Below are 21,273 nucleotides of genomic sequence, written 5' to 3'. Positions count from 1 at the left end.
TACCTACTACTATGTTAGGTGCAGAAAGAAAACGGTAGAATGTAGGTAGGTTCCTTTGTGTGACACATGAGCCTCAGTTTCCTGGTCCGTACAATGGAGATAAACACTTCCTTCGAGGGTTTGTGAGGGTTGTGTGAAAAAAACATATTTAAAGTACCTAATGGTACCAGGCACGCAGTAGATTCTTAAGAAATCCTAGTCTTTATTCTCCTGTTGAAATATTTTTTTACCATTAATCTGGATAATAAAAATGGCAATTTGAATCGACATATTACAGTATTATATTTCTCTCTAATAACATAAAATTTCAAGACAATAACTAAGCTCAATTACAACAGAACACATCTGAAGAAGCACATGGAACCATTAATAAAGTCATAGAAAGTTGCCTTACATGCTTTTTGGAGAGGCAGCAAATAAATGATTAATGAATAAATGAATGAATAAATAAATGATCAATAGAAAATACTAATAATTCTATAATTTAATAATGACTTATATATGTTAAATGTATGGTTACAAGTACTGTTAAATTTTTTAGGAAATTAGAATAAACATCAATAAATAAAAACATTAATGGAAATTAAATATTAAAATAATTTTGTTGTATATCTTAACATTTTGTTAATATCTTAGTAGGTGTCATAAAATTACCATAGAATATGTAATTTACTGTTTATAGTATAGGAAGCCTAGATGTAGCTTGTAATCCATGAAAAATGTACAATACTTGACTTGGCATGTAATAAATATGAACACATTAGAAATATTCAAAACAGAAAAATCTGGGAGAGTCTTTTCATCTACATAAATATTCACTTTGTAAATAGAAGTACAGATTCTTCAATCTTCATTTACAAACAGCTATATCCTTTAATTAGTTTATTATAAATTTGTTTAAAACATTTGAGAAAAAATAACTAGATATATTTGGTAACCTAAACAGAAGCTCAAACCGAAAAACAAAATAACACCCTGAGTCAGGATCTCAGCTAGCACAAATAGTGCCTTTCTGCCAGTTACCAAAATGGAGGTGGGGGGAGGTCAGAATCACAGAAAGGTGCCCTCTGGGTACACAACCTGCAAAAATGTCGTCTCTGTGTGACAGAGAAAATATGAATAAGAGCTCCTTTCTCTTAATTGCAAGAGGGAAGGTTTGCCAAGCAGAGTACGGGGAAAGGGTGTGGACGTCAGCCCCTGAATGGTCCCGGAGGAGTAGCTGCAACTCTATTTCTAGTGCTTAACTGATAATATATGTGAAAATGTTAGTTTATTTATATTTTTTAATTTTTAATTTTTTATTACTTTTATTATTTTTTTATTATCTTCAGTTAGCCAGCATATAGTACATCATAAGTTTTTGATGTAGTGTTAATTTAGATTCCTTAGGACATCCAGAGCTATTTGCCACAGCACCTACGTAGAGATGGCTAGTATTGTCATTTAGAAATTTTATAAATAAAAAGAGCTCTCGTATTTCCATGGGAGAATGAACAGTTTGATCTACTGAAAATTCTTCTTTATAAATTGATCTTACTCTATATTTTCAATGCAATTCTCATGGCTAACAAGCATTTAGAGACTGCAAAATCTTAAATTGCTGATACTAATTTTTATTACCTTAAGCAGCAAGACAAAAATGTTGTAATAGGTTTTTATGCATTTGTAAGCCAAAGGAAAATAATTTTTGCCTCTCTCCTCTCCCAGTGAGAAAGGTTCGGGGAAACTGAACCTCAACCATAAGACCTGTTAGCAATGGTCAGTGGAGCCAAAAAAGGAAAATTTTAAGAGAAGATGACTCTAAAACTTGGCAGAAAAAACAAAGAAATTTTCAAATTAAAGAAGCTCTGCAGAAGAGCTGTGCCTGGGCACAAAGATGGAGGAAGGGGTAGAGACTTAGAGTGGAATCCATGGGAGTAAGTAGAATCTGGAATATTCTTGAAACATCAAGCACCCAGTGCCCGTACCTGATAAGGTTCCTGCACTGGCAGCAGGATAGAAAAGTTGCCTCAGATGCCGAAAGCTGAAAGTTTAAGGCCTTAAACTGATAATCTGGGGTCATAAAGTCTTTTAGGGGTAATGGAGTAATTGTCCTGTCTGTATTTCTTTTCTCCCCCTTGCCTTCTCTTCTCAATCTCTCTGTCTCTCTCTCTCGCTCTCTCTGGTGTGGATAATAACATATTGATGATAATTCATTTTGAGATGGAGTCTTTCAATATTTGAATTATTTTTGGTTTTCAATTTAACGTAGCTTCCAAAGAGAATTCCTTTAGGTCATCTCTGTTATCTAACTGAGGAAGGTTGAAAAGTCTCTAAATATTAGAACTCTCTAATATTTCTGATATAGATTATCTTAGAGCTGTAGTAACAGTTAATGAATCCATTCCCTAGGGTACCCCAAACAAAATCAGAAAGTTAATATAGCAACATAGAGGTACCAAACTGATTTTTGGGGAACAATTTAGACATTGGGAAACAGCATTTCAAGTATATTACCATTTTTCAAACACTGAACATATCCATATTGTTCTATAGGTGGTTGAGTTTAATGGGGCTAAACATTAAGCAAAATAAGGGGCTCTCCATATAATTTCAAGGGGTGCAAGCAATAGCTCCCTTCCTATCAAGATCTTGCTAATATGACCACTGAATTTTGAAATTCCATCCTCTTAGTTTAAGGTTTTGATTTCTATCAATTGCCAAGCCCTCTAGGACAAGGGCCTATTTAAATGGTGCTGTCTTATCTATTACTCAGTGCAAATTCAACATTCAAAAGTTCTTAATTTAGTTAGGTTTTTTTTTTTCCCCAAAACGACTATGGGTGATGAAAAAGCTGTGAATATAAATGTCTCTTTGATTTTATTCCTCTATTGACAGTATGAAGCAAACTATCCAGAGTTAGGAATTGTTATTCAGACTAATTTAACAATAAAACATGGATTTGAGGTCTTTGACCCTCATTTTGCTGGGATGGGAGTTAGTTCCATATGTTCATTAATTTTACTATGAGAGAAGTGTTTGGAGGCTACTGTCATTCTCTTATCCCTACTTTGCACTGCTTTTTTCATAAAACTTACTAGGTTAATGACTATATTAACAATATAGTCATAATGACATATTGCATGAAAATGACTCATTAGTCTCCATCAAAATGTAACTAAGACAGAGGTATTAATCAATTTAAACAGGTAAAATGTTCATTCTCAGTTTTGCCTAAATAAAACAGCAGAAATGTTCCTTCGACAATGGAAATGTTTCCTCTTCCAGTATATTTCATTTCAAATGAGCCTACAATTATATTGAAAGCCCTGTTAACATGCTCCTTTTCCATTAGCCTAGGATGAGTAACAATTTGCTAGCTAAGCCACGAGCTTGTTTCTCATGTTTTATTTCTGTGTTATATTTTCCACAAAGACGATGGGCTGAAGAAGCATTTAGGAGGGCCAACCACTTCATTTCCATTGTAACTTAGGTCCCTAGGTCTTTTCCAAAGGGATCAACTGAAATCCAACAATAATTTCTAGCTCTGTCTCAGAATGCATCAGCAAGGGAAGAGAGGGCTATCTCCAAAAATGTTTTAAAAAATACATGTTCATAGATCTACACACACAAAAGAAAGGAAAACAAAGAATAAAAGAAAAAGAAATGAGTAATAAGAAAATGAGCCTTAAAGCAACTCAAAAAGCCTTGTACCTGCTCAATCCAAAAAGCAAAGCTGTTAAGCAGGAACCTGAGAATCATTCTAGCTCCAAATATTCATTTAGCAGCTAAGAGTTCGGGCTCTGCATTATTTGCCCTTGTGCTTTTTGGACTCAGAAGAGTCTATAAGCAGGGTTGTATGTACAGCCTAAACACATTAAGTGAACAAACAACATTAATTGGCTTTGGTATGCTGACACATGTAAGGCAGTCCATACTTACTTTCTGAAGAGGTAGTTCTTGTAGATCAAATTTAGACTTAGTCTGCAAGTTTAAAGTCATGCTTCTGCCTGCATGCATTGCTGAAATACCTCCATAGGGCAGCATGCCAAGGTTAACTGTGTTGTGTTTGTAAGCAGCATTCTGAGTAGAGGAAATAATCATGTGACAGGGTGTGAACACATGCTCAACAAACTGATTATTACATGAACATGTTTAAAATTTATAACATTTAACTTTAAGCGGGCAAACAGTAACTGTCTTTTAAACATGCACTTGATCAGACAGAAGCATACAGTAAACAGTGTTAGTTATGCACATAATGAGTACCATCCAAAACTACAGAAAAGACAAAAAGCAAGGATACATTCTGTTTTACATTTGCTGCTAACTCAAGGGCATAGAACCTATCTCATATATTGTGATCGTAGTGACTTTGGACAAATGTTGTTCGTTTGTGGTAGTCTAATAGTTAAAAAAAAATTCAAACAGTGAGATCTTAATCAAATTTTGCCAGCTCCAAATCTCATGGTCTCTTTCACATTGTGAGATAAACACATACACAAGACAAATATCAGCTTGTAATTCTGCCCTAAAACGAAGGCACTACAATGTTAAAGCCAAAAATCAGTGTCCTTTATTGCTCAGTCTATAGACATAATTACAGCAACTCAGAAAAAGAGCTGGTAAAAAAAAAAAAAAAATTAATCAACCTGACTATTGGCTAATTGAATTTACTGATTAATTTAATTAAACCAGTCAAAGAAATTGTATGTGAATCCAAAGTTTCTGACTTTTTTTGTTTCTTAAAAATTACATTTTAAACTGGAGAAATTTCATAATGAAACTAAAGGAATTATGATTTGAGCTATTAAGACTACTTATCTGATGTACCTAAATACCTATAGAGCGCTCTGGTGATACCTGCATTGTGGCTATCCTTCAACAGGTGCATCTCAGGTTATTCCAAGGGTCGGAGAGCTAGTTAATTTTTCTTCTACAGAACTTCATTTAAATTAAAACATTTTTATGTCCCGTCATCAAATAGTTTCCGTTAGGGCAATCTCCACTTTCCACCTCTCATAAGAAAGTAGTAATTGACAGTATTTGGCCCTTTTAAGAAATTTTCTTATTTTGGAAAAAAAATCTACACAAGTTAACTTAGTAAACTTTTTAAAAACTGAGTATTACTGAACAATAACAATAGGCAGCTATTCTATTCTGAGGGCATTGTTTGCAAAATAATGATTTTTAGCATCAGTTTCACTGAACTCAACTGAAAGACAATTATACTCCTGATGGTGTGCTCGTCTACCAATCATATTTGTTATGGATCCTTGATTATTTCATCCAGTGATTTTTCATTGTCACCATGCCAAAGATGAAAAGGACACCGAACATTTCAATCTAGCACTTGAATGATTCCTTAAGGTTTGAAATTATTCCAGTCTAGTCTCTCTTAGCTCCTGTAGAAGGGGAGCAGTCTTGGACATATGGGTTCATGTTTTAAATTCCCTCAGTCACAGTGGGACCCTGTACAGGAAGCATGAGCCTCGAAGTTAAACTACAGGAGAAAACAACATCTTTTATCTACGGCAGTACTTGGAGCTGCCTCTCCAAGGTCAACACCAGGCAAGATCTTTAACCAACGTTATCTTGGGCTGTTAAGCTTATCCAACGTCCAGGCCTCTGGGCAGTTCTCTCTTATGAAGAATGGACAAAGATCGTGTAGTTTCTAGTATAACTATTTGATTTCCGGGTTTAAATCCTCAACTAAATTTCCCTGGGAAGAAACACATGGTATCTCCGGTGCAGTCTGACTTTGAATGTTATGTTAAAAAAAGCACAGCTGTGTCAAAACTAGTCTTACATAATAAGTCTGTGCTTCGGTACCCTGAATTCATCTTTTTGAGTAGCTGGAAGTTCTAAGTAAGATACAGCCTGAATAGCTCAGTCACGCAATTGAGATGGGGGAAGAAATGTTACTTGGAGAAAACGGGGACAAACTTTCAGGCTCTAGTATCTTGAAGCAATACTCTCAGGTAACCTAATTTCTTGGAATTAAATAAGAAGCTATGGAATATACATTGAAATTGCTCTGCAAAATGAAAGACAGACTGAGGGAATTATAAACGAAGAGGGGAAGCGTGGAAACTAATGAAAAAGGAAGGTGTTGTCACGGCAATAGGAAACACACATGAGTTTACTTTTAGTTTTCTGGATCTGGGCCAGGCAGGGTTTGCAGACTTCTGCCGATCCTAATCCCCCTCCCCTGGTCCTAGTTTCCTCTCTCCAAAATCCTGCTCCAGCTGGAGGAGTAGCTCCATTCAAAGGAGAGGAACCATTTATCTGAGAAACCAGTAAATAAATGATGGTACCAAAAGCATTTTGTCTTCTTTTTCATGCTTTGTTTTCACTCACTCCTCTGTTGCCTCAAATTACTAGTCATTGTACATATGCTCTGAAAAGCTTCTTATAACCTTTTCTTGACTAGTTCATCTTACCCTGTTATGTATGGTCGTGTCTACACGAGGCCAGAGTTCCCAAACTGTACTGTATTATTTGGCCCCAAATATTTTCGCCCTCCAAGTTATCTGTCTATATGGAGGGTATAAGTTGAGGTAAGGCATGGTAACAACTGACCAGGTGTCTCCCACTGACAGCCAGTCATGAGGCTTTGATGAGGCTCCCTTCAATGGGACTGAGCACACCTATTTGAAACAGACATTCTGATGAAATATTTCGCAAGGCAGAACCAATTTCCACATTGAAAACTAACACCCACACCCACATTTATTAGTTCAGTTGTCCCTAAAGATAATTGTTTTCTTGTCATGTAGACACGACCTACAAACAATATAATTACTTAGAAAGAGTGTACCTGAAAACGCAAAATTCAATATTAAGGAAATAATATAATAAATGCAGTGATCTGTGCTTTTAGCAGGACACCAAATGAAATAATAAAACTATTGAGCGAAACTTTCCAATGGTATATTATTACCCAGATCCCCAATTTACTCTAAGTATTTAAACCCTAGAAAATGAGAGCAGAAGGCCCCATTTTCATAAAAAAGACCTTAAGATTCTAAGGTCAATGCAGAGTACACAAGGCCCTCTACACCAAAGCCACAAAGTACATTCAATGAGAATGGTCAATTATTGATCATAGTTCTAGAAAATGAAATATCAGATTTCTCTTCAGGAGATACAAATAGGCAACAAAAAGTAATTCTAGGCTTTAAAGCAATATATATATATATATATATATGTACATATATATATGTACATATATATATATATATTTTTTTACCCTCCTCAATCACTATGCATTCCATGCTGTATTGTGACTCAGTTTGTAACTGAATTGGGATTAACTTTCTTTTTTTGGTTGCAGTATATGCACTAATTTGTACCTTTGTAGTCTTCATAAAGACATTGTCTATTTTTGTCGCCTGTAGTATGATTTGAAGTTAAACATTTCTTTTTGTATAAAAATCAACATTGTAAATGGCAGGATTTTTTATTGAGGGCATTCAATCTCCGCTTATTTCATTTTTCTGTTTCTTGCTGGGAAAAGGTTATTGCTCATTGGAAGTAATAACTTTAGTCGCCCCCTAGCAGTAACTGTGTGGGACAATTTTATAGACAAATTAGGCCTGACTTTATTATAAGTGAGTCTGTGCAGAAAGGGGCCAGATACTCACTTTTTCTAGATTGAACAAAAATCATACTCTTTAGGTCGCTAGAGAACAGTTCTGTGTCCTAGGAGAGGCATTCCGCCTTAACGGCTAGAAAGCACCTGAAGCACCAGCCCACACAACGGCGTCAGATTCTTTCTTACTAACAATAGTTAGGCTAGACTCGGTAAATCATTCGCCTACAGGTTACGGACTCTGGAAGGGCGTTAAACAACATCCACGAGAAACTGTTACGAGCCATTTCCCCACAATAGAGAGAGAAACAAAATGTTGATCATCTGCTCATTCGTGTAGTTCATGCTTCCCTACATGTGCTTAGAGATGGCAGTGCAGAGCAACTAAAGGCAGGGGGGGTATTCTTACAGAGAAATGCCGGACATACCCTGTCTAACCTTCTAGCTTCTATATGTCTAAGCAGCTGCTGTCTCCAGTCTGCAGGCATTTTCCCACAGCTCTCCTCTCCCCTCACAGGGGCGGGCCTTGGCTTTAAATCACTGTTATCTGATGGCTTGTCACCATAGTTACCCAAGTTATAGTCAGATGGCAGTTTTTCCAAAAGAGCTGCCATAGTAGGCCTAGCTGAAACTGGCCTGGTTTGGGAGGCACCGTAACTCTCTGTACTGTAGCTTCTTGCAGACAATGGCCTCCTCTGCGTAAGGTTTTTAACTGGAAAACTTCCCGCCTGAGCTTTCACTTCTTGATATGAAGGGTGTTCATCTTCGTACCTGCCATTCCTTTTCAGGAACTGGGACTCAGTCACTGAAACGCTGCTTTGGCGATCCAGACCGCCCCTATAGGGAGGTCTGCCGTACCTATCACCCGGAGGCAGCTCATGAGGTTCACTGACCCTTCTAAACATGGCCATCTCTGTGGAGCTCGCCAGGGAGTCGGCTCTTCTCAGGAAGCCCGTCCTGGCACCTTGGCTTGCAAACTGGGCATTCACCACAGCATCCTCATTAACGGATGGCTGAGAAAACGAGAACATTTGCTCCATCGGTGGGTATCCTCTGTAAGCTCTGGGACTAACCAAATCCTTGGCGATGTTTTTGCCGGGCTGTTGCACGTACTCAGAATTGTGTTGAAAGGGGGGCGGTATCCTCTTTTCGGCTTTAACTTCCACTGCTCCTTGGGGATTGAAACTTTGGTCAAACTGATAGACTTTTTTGGTCATGGAAGCTTTTTGTTGCTGTGGCCCTTTACTACTTCCATACGTGAGCATCTCGTCATCCAGCATCGGGACCGACTGGCTTCGAGACATACTGGACATACCATGCTCTGGCCCCAACATTTTATCTGGCCGTTCATGGCTTCCTAAGTGATCACTCCCAGAAGCATAGTTTTCTAACGGTATGTTATACACCTTGTATGTACCAATGTCAATCTCATCGATACTCTGTGACTTTTTGAATTTATTGGACTTGATATCTTTCATGAGTGGGGAAAGCCTCTCTGTGCTTTTGCTAATGGAAATAACACCTTTAGAAGATTCCGGGCGGCAGTGGATTTGAGAAAAGACATTGCTAAGACTCCTGTTGGGATTGGAATCGTGATACTCCCATGGTACTCCTGGAGAAAAAGGACTAGGTATTTCAGCAGATTCTTTTATATGTTCTTTCCTTTCAGGCAATGGGCTGGTGGTGGGGGTTGTCTCTAATTTGGAAGGGAAAGCGGTCCTGTCTTCAAAAGGACTAGGGGTTCTGGTCCAATTCTGCCAGGGATTGGAAGGAGGCACTTCTGTTTCTGGTGTGTGTCTGTGTGTAGACTGCTCGAGTTCCAGGGGAACACCAACAATCCTATCCTGCCTAAGCAAAGGCCTGCGTCCATGAGAAGATGTGCTTCTAGATTTTGAACTTAAGAGAGGATTGTTGTTGGCGTTCTCGCCTGCGGTCTCCTCTGCAACAAACCCTGTGTTATCATAATGTGAACCATCAGGCCAGTTGTCCGTGAAGGAGTCACTCATTGGCAGCCGGTCCGGACGCTGCGGTACATTCCCCGGGGGAACAGCCTCCCGCTGGCTGAGTAATGGCTTTGAATCGAGAGGCTGTGGGAAAGATTGCGCAATCCTGTGAAGACAGTGGGAAGACAAAATATGAAAATAAGGACGAGCTGGGTCTTTGCCAGAAAGAGAACAAGCAGCCAAGACTGCCACAATCCTCTGTTTCACGGATCATTCATCCACACCTCACTTTCAATTAAGATGGCATAGTTATTTCAGCCCTGCCCCCCAAATCCACCCCTTTTCCTTGCTTTTTTTTTATTCTAAACCATTTGCACACTAATAACATTGAATAATACATATATATATATATATGTATTTTATCAGTGATAGAAAGACCTTTAAGTGCTTTTGCTAATTGAAAAATAGTAAAATAGAGTAGGAACCATTTTGGAAAGATTAAATACTTTTGCTTATAGCCTAACTTTTCCAGGTAGTGATAAAATGATGATGATGATGATAACGACGATGATGATAGCAATGACAATTTTATTAAATATTTACTTTGTACTGGGCACACAAGTGCTTTCCATGCATCTTGGTTTAATCCATAACCCCACTGGGGATAGTGAAATGCCCACGTGTGTCATAAATAAGTACTAGGCAAACAGGATTTTTGGTTTCAAATTTTTTTAATTTCTGTTCCTATTATCTCAACCTGATAATCTCCTGCCATCTCTCCCTTAAACAATGGTTTTGCTGTATAAAATGGATTCATCCTCTCCTGGAAATCCTGGTGGGAATGTGATTGCTTACCTGCCCCTTCCGTCTGTCTTCTACACCATTCATGCGCTGAATACAATTCAAAAATTAAGATCCCATTTTTTTAAAAAAGTTGCTGAAAGTAAGCACTTGGGAACAGAAAAAAGGGAATTCTAAACACACCTGTTACCCCATAAAGAATTATGTACTGCATCTTTAGCTGTTGTCTGCAAGGACCCCACTTTAACCCGGGTGTTAGAGGATCCTGAGGAAGCCTGGGAAGGCGAGTAGTCTGAGTAAGTGCCTGAGGAAACACTGTTATTCAGACAGTGAGTTTTGTCAACTTCAGACTCATCTGTTGATTCTGAAATGTAAAGGGGAAAATGTTATAATGCTATGAACATTGACAATAATAAACACAGAAAAGCAAGTATGAAAAACAGATAGCATAACAATGTTAGGAATATATATTTGTAAAATATTTCTATAGACTATGGTGTATCAGAAGTTACGACTGGTGATTCATCATGCACATGCATTTGTGGCATATTTTCCACATTAGGTTCACAGTGTTACCTTTTTTGTCCTTCCCTAGCAGAACAAGTTTGGGTGGGTACAGAGGGGTCTCAGCTAATGAAGGGTGAAGTTCCCCAATCCTCATTTCATTAGCTGGATGAACAAAAGAATCCTGAGAGATATAATAATATAGGACAAGGAAAGTAAACATTTAAACATTGGTTAACCAAGGTGGCAATATCTTTACTTGGCTCAGATTTAAAGATGGGGCTCTAGAATATAAGTCACTGTGGAGCACTGGGAGAAGTGAATCATGTTTCTCTGAGGTGAGTACTAAAATGTTTTGTTCTTTCTAATTTAAATGAGTCCATTTGTTGATCAGACATTTTTTGAATGCCTGTTGATATGCCTGGCACTGTGCAAAGAACTGTAGAGTTTCCAAAGAAAGACAAAATGTCACCCATGTCCCTTGGAGATTTACCATCTAGTTGGGGAGATGAGATACATCTTATTATATTTATAACACATGACTGAATTATGATAAGCTGTATGATAAGCATGTAAGAATCTAAGAGGGGAGCTCCCTTAAGGGTTCTAAGAGGGAAAGTCCATCACTGACCAATTAAATTTCTTTTCATCTTCAGCCATGCTCCTGCACAATTGGGTCCTTTAAATCCGGCTTTTATTGCCAATCCCCCTGTTAACTCTTACTGTTTCCCAAGTGATCTTATCCTCAATTTCTTTCGTTCTATCATGACTTCTTCCTAAGGTTTCTAGTTTTCTCATGATTAATCTAGCTTGCTAAATCTTCATTCTAAATCCATTCATTGAGTGTAATGAGCAACACTGGTACAAGAATATAACTTTATAAAGACAAATGAACATGTTAAAAAACCCTGTGAATTTTAAACTTCTTTAATTAAAATTATTATTTCCAGTTAACCAGATAATGAGAGAGCATTGGGGAAGGTAAAATACCAAATTCTTACTTTTTTATACACACAAAAATGTTTTGTCTATGCCCACAGGGAGGTAGTGATATAAATTTATGCATGGCAGTTATCCTTATGTCTTTTTTTTCTTAAACCTTAGGTTAATTTGAATTCAAAAAATAATTTTCAGCATTTTTCAGTTTTCCCATTAATTAGTTCTTGTTAGTTTAAAACATTAATGCAATACATTTAGAAATATTTTGTTAAATAAAGAATATACTTGAGCACACAAATATAGTAAATGAAATGTGTCCCACTTTATAACTAATTGGTAATAGACAGAAACTTTTATTATATATTTCAATGCCCCACATAGTGAATGACAGGCTCAAGTCTTTGGGTATTGCAAAGAAACAGCCATTTCTTTAGCTCCTGGCTTAAGTTCAATTTTTTGGGTTGGTTTTGGTTAGGTTTGTATGAGAATACTTGCCTGTGAAAAACCTGGGTATATATCTGATATTTGTTAATTATTTAAAAAAAAATATTTCTAGCTGAACCTTTCATTTCCTACAAGTAAATTTTAAGACTCAGCAAGGTCCATGCTTACAGGGAAAATTAGACCAAGATCCAGCATAGAGGCAGGATTCTTGGGTTCATGTCCAAAAATCTTCCCTTATATTGTGCCACCTCCTAGTGAGCTCAACTGTGAGCACATTACAGACTTTTAAAATCCCGTTCCAGATTTGAAGAGGGATAGGAAAGAGAGAGGGATTGATGGAAATTCTGGAGATGAAGAGGGAAATCTGTGTTTCCATGGATTTTGAAAACTATTTCAAGGTATTATGATAAAGTTTTAAGGTGACAGAATAGAGAGTAAAAGGCTTTACACATCTTTGTAGAAATTTATAAGTAGAAGCAGACACAAGTTTGAGAAATTGTACCATGAAAAGTCATAAAATATGTTAAGGCTTATCAAAAAATATTCAATTACAAAGTGGCATATTTCTCTTCCATTCCTGCTTTATCATTTATTAATCAGGTTATCTTGGGCAAGTCAGTGTACCTCTCTGTACCTTATTCAATTCATCAGTAAAAGGAAGGTAATAGATGATAGGAATTAATGCTATTTTCAGTCTAGTACTAACATTCTATGAATCTAAATGTAACTTATTTGTTGAAATAAGTTTAAAAAGGAAATATTCTTATGACACCTGATACTGAAGTACAGGAATTTTGTTTTAGTCAACAAAAGAAACCAAAGAGTTGTACAAGCATAGAAATGTAAATATAATTAAGGGCTTCATTATTTCATTTTCCTTATGACTTATACAATCAGTGTGCAAGTTATCTTGAATGTATAGATCAAATTTTCAAATTTGTATCCCAAGATTGTGGCTGGAGCTTGGCATGGTAGGTATGGTATGACTCAGATTCAAGTCTCTTGTTCTGCTCAAGAATTTCTACTTTGAATCAAAAAGAGCTCTAGTGAGTAGGAAGAGACTCTGATATCAGCTAATCATGAGCTTGCCCCTTTTCTCAAGAGTTCTGTGGCCCTCCACCTAGGAGGATTAGCACTACTGAAGCAAGAACAGTGGATTCCCACTGATCCACTTAGACTCACTTATCTTCATGAGCAAAATGATAATGATGATGATGATGATTATGATGAAGATGATGATGCCATCAGTTATGGAGGATCTATTACATATCTGCTACTGTGCTACTATGCTAAACACTTTATCTGTATCATCTCTGTTAATTACTTAATTGATAACCTAGTTTTTACTGTTATTATTTTTAAGTTATTTACTATCATTATCTTTGTTTTACAGTTAAGGAAATGGAGGCTCAGAGAGGTAAAGTCATAATTCCAAGTCACCAACTCAGTGTGGTAGAGCCAAGATTTGAACTGGGATCTGTGCAATGGAAGGCCTTCTGTGTGATACTATGTATGCTCTACTGTCTACCCTAAGGAAAGCTCACCTCTCAGCTGGACTTCACAGAACAGACAAGTTAACTGTCCAACAAAGGAAATTAATCATTGATTCTGTCTCTATAAATTCTTTTAGAGAGGCTGGAGGAGTCAAGTTCACATTGGGAAAAGTGGGTGAAGCTTTTGGGACTACTTCTATGGTGAAGGCAGTGGAAGTTATTGGTCAGGAATCAAATATAATGAGGGTCCCATTTTAAGCACCTTGAACCATATTTGCTTCTGGTAAGGAGACAGAGGAGGGGGAGAAAGAAAAGGTAGAATCTCTTTTTTTTCTTTAACCCATTGACTTTGTGTTGTTCAGACTAAATCTCAGCTGCTACTGTTGTAGGGAAAGGGAGCCTAACGTAGAAGTGAGAGGGGGAAAAAACTTGTGTCTGAGCTTTCAGGAGTCCAGGTCTAGTATTAATAAAAGCATTTAAGGACATTTTCAAGGGTAAATGACTATTCTCTATTACCAGGAGAGAGATGTGTTTCCTCTATAGAAAGAAATTGGGTGGAGTCTCCTAACAAACAAAAAAGTCCAGAAACTTTGTGAACATGGTGGACACAGTGAACAGGTATCCAGTGAGAAGTTTTCTTTAATGCAGGGTAGTGGCCCACAAAAGGATTAAAGGTGGATGCGCAGGATTAGCACATCATTCTCTTTTGGAAGGGAAGGGAATTATCATTTACTGTAGCTTTCCTCTTCGCCAAGAACTGTGCTTGCAGCTGTATAAAAATACTTGTTTTCATCTGATTTTATCTCCACAAAACTCTAAATGTTATTGTTACCTGTATTTCTAAAGATACAGAAAGCAAAGCTCAGAAAGTTTTCAATGACTTGTCAAGATCACAAAATTGGTAACAAGGTAAATTCAATTAATGTCTACTAGACTCAAAAGCACTTTCTCTTGTTCCCAAACTGGGCTCCAAGATACCTGTGGTGCTGTTTTTAATTCATCACAGGAATACATGGTTTATTTTAAATATTTGAGGGAAACAAAGCAATACTTGACATCAGTCAGATACTGTGTGAATTAGTGGCTCTCAGTTTCAATATTAGATTGCACTTTCCTTTTGATGACAATCTTTGTGAAACTGGGTTTTTGGTGGTTGCTGTGATCAAAAATCAAATGCTATTTGAAAATCAGTGTGAAACAGAATTGTAGTATCTAATATGATTTGAAGGTTTGAGAAGGTAAGTGGTGTCCCACGGGGCACACATTTCATTAATAAGTAGTTTTGCTATTTAAGCATGAAATAAAACTATTATTTTCCTTTTCAGTTTATGTGTATTATTCTTCAAATGACCACTAGGCAGGGCATAAATATTTATTAAGTTGTTCACACCTACTACTTAATAAATGGAACTGTTAGGTGCTTCTTTTGGTCTATGATCCTTGTAACAAAATTACTAAGACACCAAAGGCATTTGTATACCAAGATTTTTAGAACACTTAGCCTTTACTCATTTTATGTCATAGCTTTATTTACCATACCATTCTTCTTCCTTCCTTCCCTCCTCTTTCCCTGCTCTCCTCACTCTCCCAATAGTCTTCATCATGATATTTTGCCTTTACTCATATTACATTAATGTATTAATATGGTAAATTGTTGTTTTTAGAATACATGTTATTCAACACATAGGTGATGAAATATAAATAGGTATGGCAGCCAACACTTAATTAGTGATTAATTTGACAAAAACTCAGAGAAATTGTTCTTCCCCTCAATTAACTTCTAATTGGATGTAGGGACAGACATGTTATCAGTATTACAACACTAGACTCTATCAGTTGTTCATGCACTCAACAGATATTTATTGTGTCTGACTCTGTAGTAGGCACTGTGCTGGACACCAGAAAGACAATGGTAGGCAAGACATACCTGGCTCCTGCCCTCATGAAACTAAGTCTGAAGTTAATAAACAACATAATCATAGATGTTTTCCTTATATTTAACACAAATAAGCAGGATGATGTGATAGAGAAAATCAGAGGTTCTACTGATCATGGTGATCAGGGAAGGCCTTCCTATTGAGGTCATCTCTAAACTAAAACTTGGAAAGACGTGGAAGTGCTAGTCATATAAAGAGCTGGGTGCTACATACTGAATGTTTGTGTCCCCTCAAAATTCATACGTTTAAACCTATATGATGATATTTGGAGGTGGGATCTTTTTGGGAGGCGATTAGGTCATGAGGATAGAACCTTCATGAATGAAATTAGTGCCATTGTAAAAGAGACCCTACAAAGCTCCCTATCTCCTTCTACCATGTGAAGTCACAGAGAGAAGATGGCCATCTATAAACCGGGAAGTAGGCCTTTACTAGACACTGAATCTATTAGTACCTTGATCTTGGACTTCTTAGCCTCCAGAACTGTGATAAATAAATGTTTTTGTTTATAAGCCATGTAGTCTATGGTATTCTGTTATAGCAGCCTGAATGGACTAAGACACAGGGAAAAAGCAAATGTAAACTTCATAAAACTTATATAAAGGAATATGGAAGTAGAGGACAACCTTCATACCTCCCCGTCCTCCTTGTTCATATGACCCTCCCAGCTGTATTCTTTGCCTAGCATAACGTATATTAAAACTCTTGGCATAGGGTTGGCAAATAGAAAGTGATCAATAAATATTGATTTCCTTTTCCTTTTCCTTTTTTTCCTCTGCTGCATTTGTAATCTATTTACCTTATTTATTCTTATCATTTTCTGTTTCTGGTTCTGCCTACCTCTATTCTTTTTTCCTTGGTTTTCCATATTTAACCATATGGATAAATCTATCATGCAGTGTGTGATACTCTATTCCGTATTCTTGACAGTATGAACTAAATAATGACTCAAAAATGTCATACAAGTGCAAAACATACAATAAAATGCTTCATATACACTGATCAGCTGGACACTTGGCCATCTGTATTTATTTTATTTGGAAGTGGAAAATATGGAGTGTGGCCCCTTGATCTGGCTGAGCAATTCAAGAAGGGAGGATGATAAAAAAGCAACAGCTTCTCTTTGCTCTAGGATGGCTAAAAGTTGGGGAAAGAAGATCTAGAATCTCAGTTTTAGAAAAAGTATTGAAATTACCAGTGAGATTTCTGTTCAAGATAAAAGGCCAGGAGAAGAAGTAAACTAAGAAAGGGTGGGATGAATCACTGAAATAATTATAAAGCTTAAGATTGAGTTTCAATTAGATAGGAAATAAGTGTTTTTAAGGAGGGCAAATTAGATTTGTGTCTTAAAAAGATCATTATTAGGAGCACGTGGGTGGCTCAGTTGGTTAAGTGTCCAACTTTGGCTCAGGTCATGATCTCAGGTCCTGCAATCAAGTCCCTCATTGGGCTCTCTTCTCAGCAGGGAGTCTGCTTCTCCCTCTCCCTTTGCCCCTCCCCCTGCTTGGGCTCTCTCTCTGTCTCTCTCTCTTAAATAAATAAAATCTTAAAAAAATAAATAAAAAGGGCATTAGCAAAGTAATGAGGGGGCTGGGGACAATGTAAGCCAAGAAGTTGACAGTTTTTATAATAATGCAGGACAGAGTTGAGGGCCTGAGGAGGTTGAAGAGATACACTTAGATGAAAATGTAGATTTAGGTGACCGGAAGGGGCAGTGAGTGGAGAGAAAGAAGGAAAAAGAAATCAGGATACCTTCCAAATTTCTAGCTTGAGTAAGCTAGTAGATAATAGCGCTAGCAGAGATCAAGTTTGGGCATATAGGAGCAGAAGTAAATTTGGGGAAGAAACATTAAATATAATTTTGGGTTTTTCAAGTTTGAAATGCTTGTGGGATAATTTTAAGATTTATTTTCTCTACAAGGGTTATTACAAAATTTATATCCAAAGCCATCTTTTCCTTGCCTCACCTATCCCAATCCTGTATTAAGCAATTTTAGAATCTTCTTATTTTGTAGCAAAATTACACAGTTTATGGGTTATTATGACCTCACAATTATTTTAATGTTAAACTGTGATTGCATGAGGTTTAAATATGAAGTGTATGTGTATTAGTGTGTACCTCTTAAATGTTGGCTTTCTTCCTTTTTATATTATTAGAGTGTCTTAGAGATAAAAGAAAAGTCTGTTTCTCTGCTATTGCATATCTGTAATATTTTAGAAAGAAAAAGTACGATAATACTGATTTCATAAGCAAAAAGAAAAAAAAACAATGAAAATGAGTATTTACTTAAATTTTCTTCCCTGGATACCAGGCTGTATTCTTCTTTTCTGGGGTGGGCTGGTACCTCCGCTGGCAAATAGTCACACCAGGCTTATTTTTGCTCAAACTTTTCCCTTTGTCTGGAATGACTTCCTCTCTTTTGACTTTAAAAGAATCACCCCATTATCAATGTGCAGTTCAACCTTAAAGTGTTTCACATAACTTTTTAATTGATTGGCAGTGATTGCTTCTCTCCAATTTCTTAAAGTATTATATTCTCCATCACACAACTAATCATGTGATCATATTTTATATAATATGTTCTCTAATTACTTCATCTGTGGTAATTTTACCTGGCTAGGCCCTAAATTAGTTGGGGACTATGTGTACATTTTATATTTCTTTTCTCTCTCTCACAGTATTTAGCACAGTGCTAAATATACAGTTGGTGTTTAATCAGCGCAACAAATTGATGCTGTGAAATGCAGATTTGTAAAAGAGTTTCACAAACCTAGATTTTTGAGAAGTAGATACAGTAACTTCTAGACGTACTCATTCATACCAGTTATGTTTCTAATGAAGATAAAAAGGTGATAACCAAATTAGCTGAAGAGTGGATGAGATAGTACAGAGGTGGTATAAATGTAGTTGAATTCTTTTCAGACCACACAAATTGATAAGGATGAATATCTAGTTGATTCTAAAATACAGGAATTAAGTTTCACATGGCCAGATCCAGAAAAGCTAAATTTCAAACTTATCTCCTCTTTGTCATGTTTATAAAAGTGTTTCCTATAAAGGTTTTAATCCAAATACAGAAACAAACAAACAAAAAATGGGCTCTAAATCTGATCAAGAATCTTACTGAGATTTGTAGAGTAAAAAAAAAAAAAGCTTCATTTAGTCTTTTCTAATGACTCATACAATATAAGTTTGGGGTAGCCAAAAGAGTGTAGTGAAAATGATATAATGCACTTACTGGCTAGGCCTAGCTGAGTGAGCAAGTTATTCCTTCTGTGTGTATTGGAACTTTTGGAGCTGTATTAATAATTTTAGGCCATGAGGGTGTCATTTACCTGTAATTTATTAAATGCAACCCTCATAGTTTGAAAAAGTAGAGAGACTTATTTATATTTTAGGGGGAAAATGCACTTATCAGAGAAGATCTAATCAGTTAAAAAGACATAGAATTTAGTAATTCCAAAAAATCCAAACCACACTGGCAATTACCAATAACCTTGAAATACCTCCACTGTAATCTCCTTTGGGGCTACAGGCCACTTGTGTTCATATTTTTCTTTCACAGTTTGCTCCGTGTTAGCAGTTGGATTTGAATTCTCAACACGCACTCCATGGCTTGGCTTACCCACCAGATTTTGAACAGATTTTACCATATTCTTTAAATCCTCTGGATAAGGAGTTGGATATCGTTTTAGGTTTATTTCAACCTAGAAGTTTATAAAAAGAAATTTAACATAAAAATACCTTCGGCAAACATGTTCACAAAACTACTCCATTTTATGTGCAGTAGCAAAACCAAATGCAATATAGTGAGTGTTGAGCTGACTGAGAAACTGTATTGTAGAGTAGAGCACATTCTGCCCTCACAGGGCTTCTTCCCACCCTGTCCACCTTCTAGATTAAAAAGCATTTTTGGGTTATATTCTATCTTTAGACCTACCCTGCAGATGGTTGAAATAGCAGTAGGTCAAACATATAAGTGACTGGTAATCTGAAGATTTTAAGCGTTACTATCAGCTGCTTTTATACTTTAGAGGCTGTTCTTTCCCTATCTTAATTATTTATAAGTAATTATTTTCATGTTAAGGATATCTTTGGAATATCAACGTAGATGATAAGAGGAGACCCCAAAAGATTTAGAGTTTATCATGAATTAAAAAAGTGGGGAACTGACAGTATCTGCTACCAAATATGCATCAGCTCTATGTTAATTAGCATGTTATATCAAAAGGTCAGGGAGCTAATTCTTGTTAATACCTAAAAAGAATATGCTTCAGGGTGGCTTTTATATTTAGTTTTTGCCCTAATAAAGCAACCTGTTTTGTAGGTAATGTCTTAAAATAAAAAGAAATTTAAAAATTGAGGAGATTTTCTAAGATATTCTAGATAAACATGTAAATTTTGGCTTGTATTGCCCAGATATTTATTTCCATTCTTGAATTCATTTTTGTTGTATCGATCTGACTTTGGGGAACATATATATTAATGATTATTCTTCACATTTAATTTAGAGAGAGAAAATATGAGACACTTCCATATAGAAAATCCCATTATCAGAATATTTAAAATATACGTAAATTGGAATAAATACAAATTATCCATACTGATTAAAAGGGAGTGGGAAGGAAAACAAGGAGCAGATTTATTTGTCCTGGCTTATTCCAACCGTCATGCCTTTTGCATCTGAGTAGAACCAACTTTACAAAATGGAATGGTTTATGTGATTGTGGTGAGTATGTGTCTGTGGAAAGTGTGTGTGGGGGTAGGTTGGGAGGAAGGGAGAAGAAAGCAAAGCTGAAGAAGGAAGGAGTGGGAATGAGAGGAAAGGAGAAAGTGGGGGGGGCACACACATACCCACCCACCAACACCCATGTAATTCATGGGATGTAAGAATGGGATGTACGATGGTGGTATAGATCTGAGGATTATAAATACGAATTCAAACACTTTTGCTCATCTGCAGTTTTAGCAAATCCACCAACTTTGTTATATTTATTCTTCCCTGTGGCTCATTTTCCATATCAAATACTGGGATTGGACTCCACTTGATGACTTCTAACATTCCTTTCAGTATTAAACAATCAAAATTATTTTTCCAACAAATTTTTGGAAAGCTGAGGAAAAACCAGATAATTTTGCTAGTATAAATATTGTTGTAGTCTTTTATACTCCCAAACAAATAAGAATGAAATTAATAATATATAGAAATAAAGCTACAAAAATATAACCCAAGAAAAAGTTAGACTTCTCAGAAAAAAAGTGTAAGTTGTTAAAGAATGTAATATAAATAAAGTTCAGGGTACTTAATTTATAATGTATTCTTAAATAAACATAAAAAGAATGATATCCATGCTAGACAAAGTCCATTGGGATGCATGCATTCTTGGATCTGCTGTTTAAGTTGGTATTAGAAATGTTAATCACAAATTAAATCTAAATTTTAAATTATATTGTTGAACTCATTTAAAAGTACTTGAGAGCAAAGGGCTAAAAGTCAAAAAACTACATTTAAAAAAATATAGATTGTAGAGTGGTATGGCCATCATGCCAATTAAGAACATCTTTTAATTTTTAATAACCAGTGGTATATGAATGAAAAATAATTTTCATGTAGGGCAATAGATTAAAATTCTATGTA

General features: G+C 36.3%; 1 protein-coding gene across 1 annotated transcript in view; it reads right to left on the bottom strand.

The window, feature by feature from the left end:
- Positions 1 to 21,273, bottom strand: part of LRRC7 (leucine rich repeat containing 7) — a 508,503-nt gene that overhangs the window by 85,786 nt on the left and 401,444 nt on the right. Inside the window, exons 20-24 of the mRNA XM_081818633.1 lie at positions 19,142 to 19,342; positions 10,894 to 11,005; positions 10,501 to 10,681; positions 8,002 to 9,682; positions 3,922 to 4,062 (exon numbers count right to left, since the gene is read on the bottom strand). Of these exons, the coding sequence (XP_081674759.1) occupies positions 3,922 to 4,062; positions 8,002 to 9,682; positions 10,501 to 10,681; positions 10,894 to 11,005; positions 19,142 to 19,342 (2,316 nt within the window). The remainder of the gene's footprint in view (positions 1 to 3,921; positions 4,063 to 8,001; positions 9,683 to 10,500; positions 10,682 to 10,893; positions 11,006 to 19,141; positions 19,343 to 21,273) is intronic.

The sequence above is a fragment of the Leptonychotes weddellii genome, chromosome 4, assembly GCF_054177405.1.
Source record: "Leptonychotes weddellii isolate Sample4059 chromosome 4, ASM5417740v2, whole genome shotgun sequence".
Classification (NCBI taxonomy): Eukaryota; Metazoa; Chordata; class Mammalia; order Carnivora; family Phocidae; genus Leptonychotes; species Leptonychotes weddellii.
The sequence above is the reverse complement of the archived record's forward strand: the minus strand, read 5'-3'. Positions and strand labels throughout refer to the sequence as shown.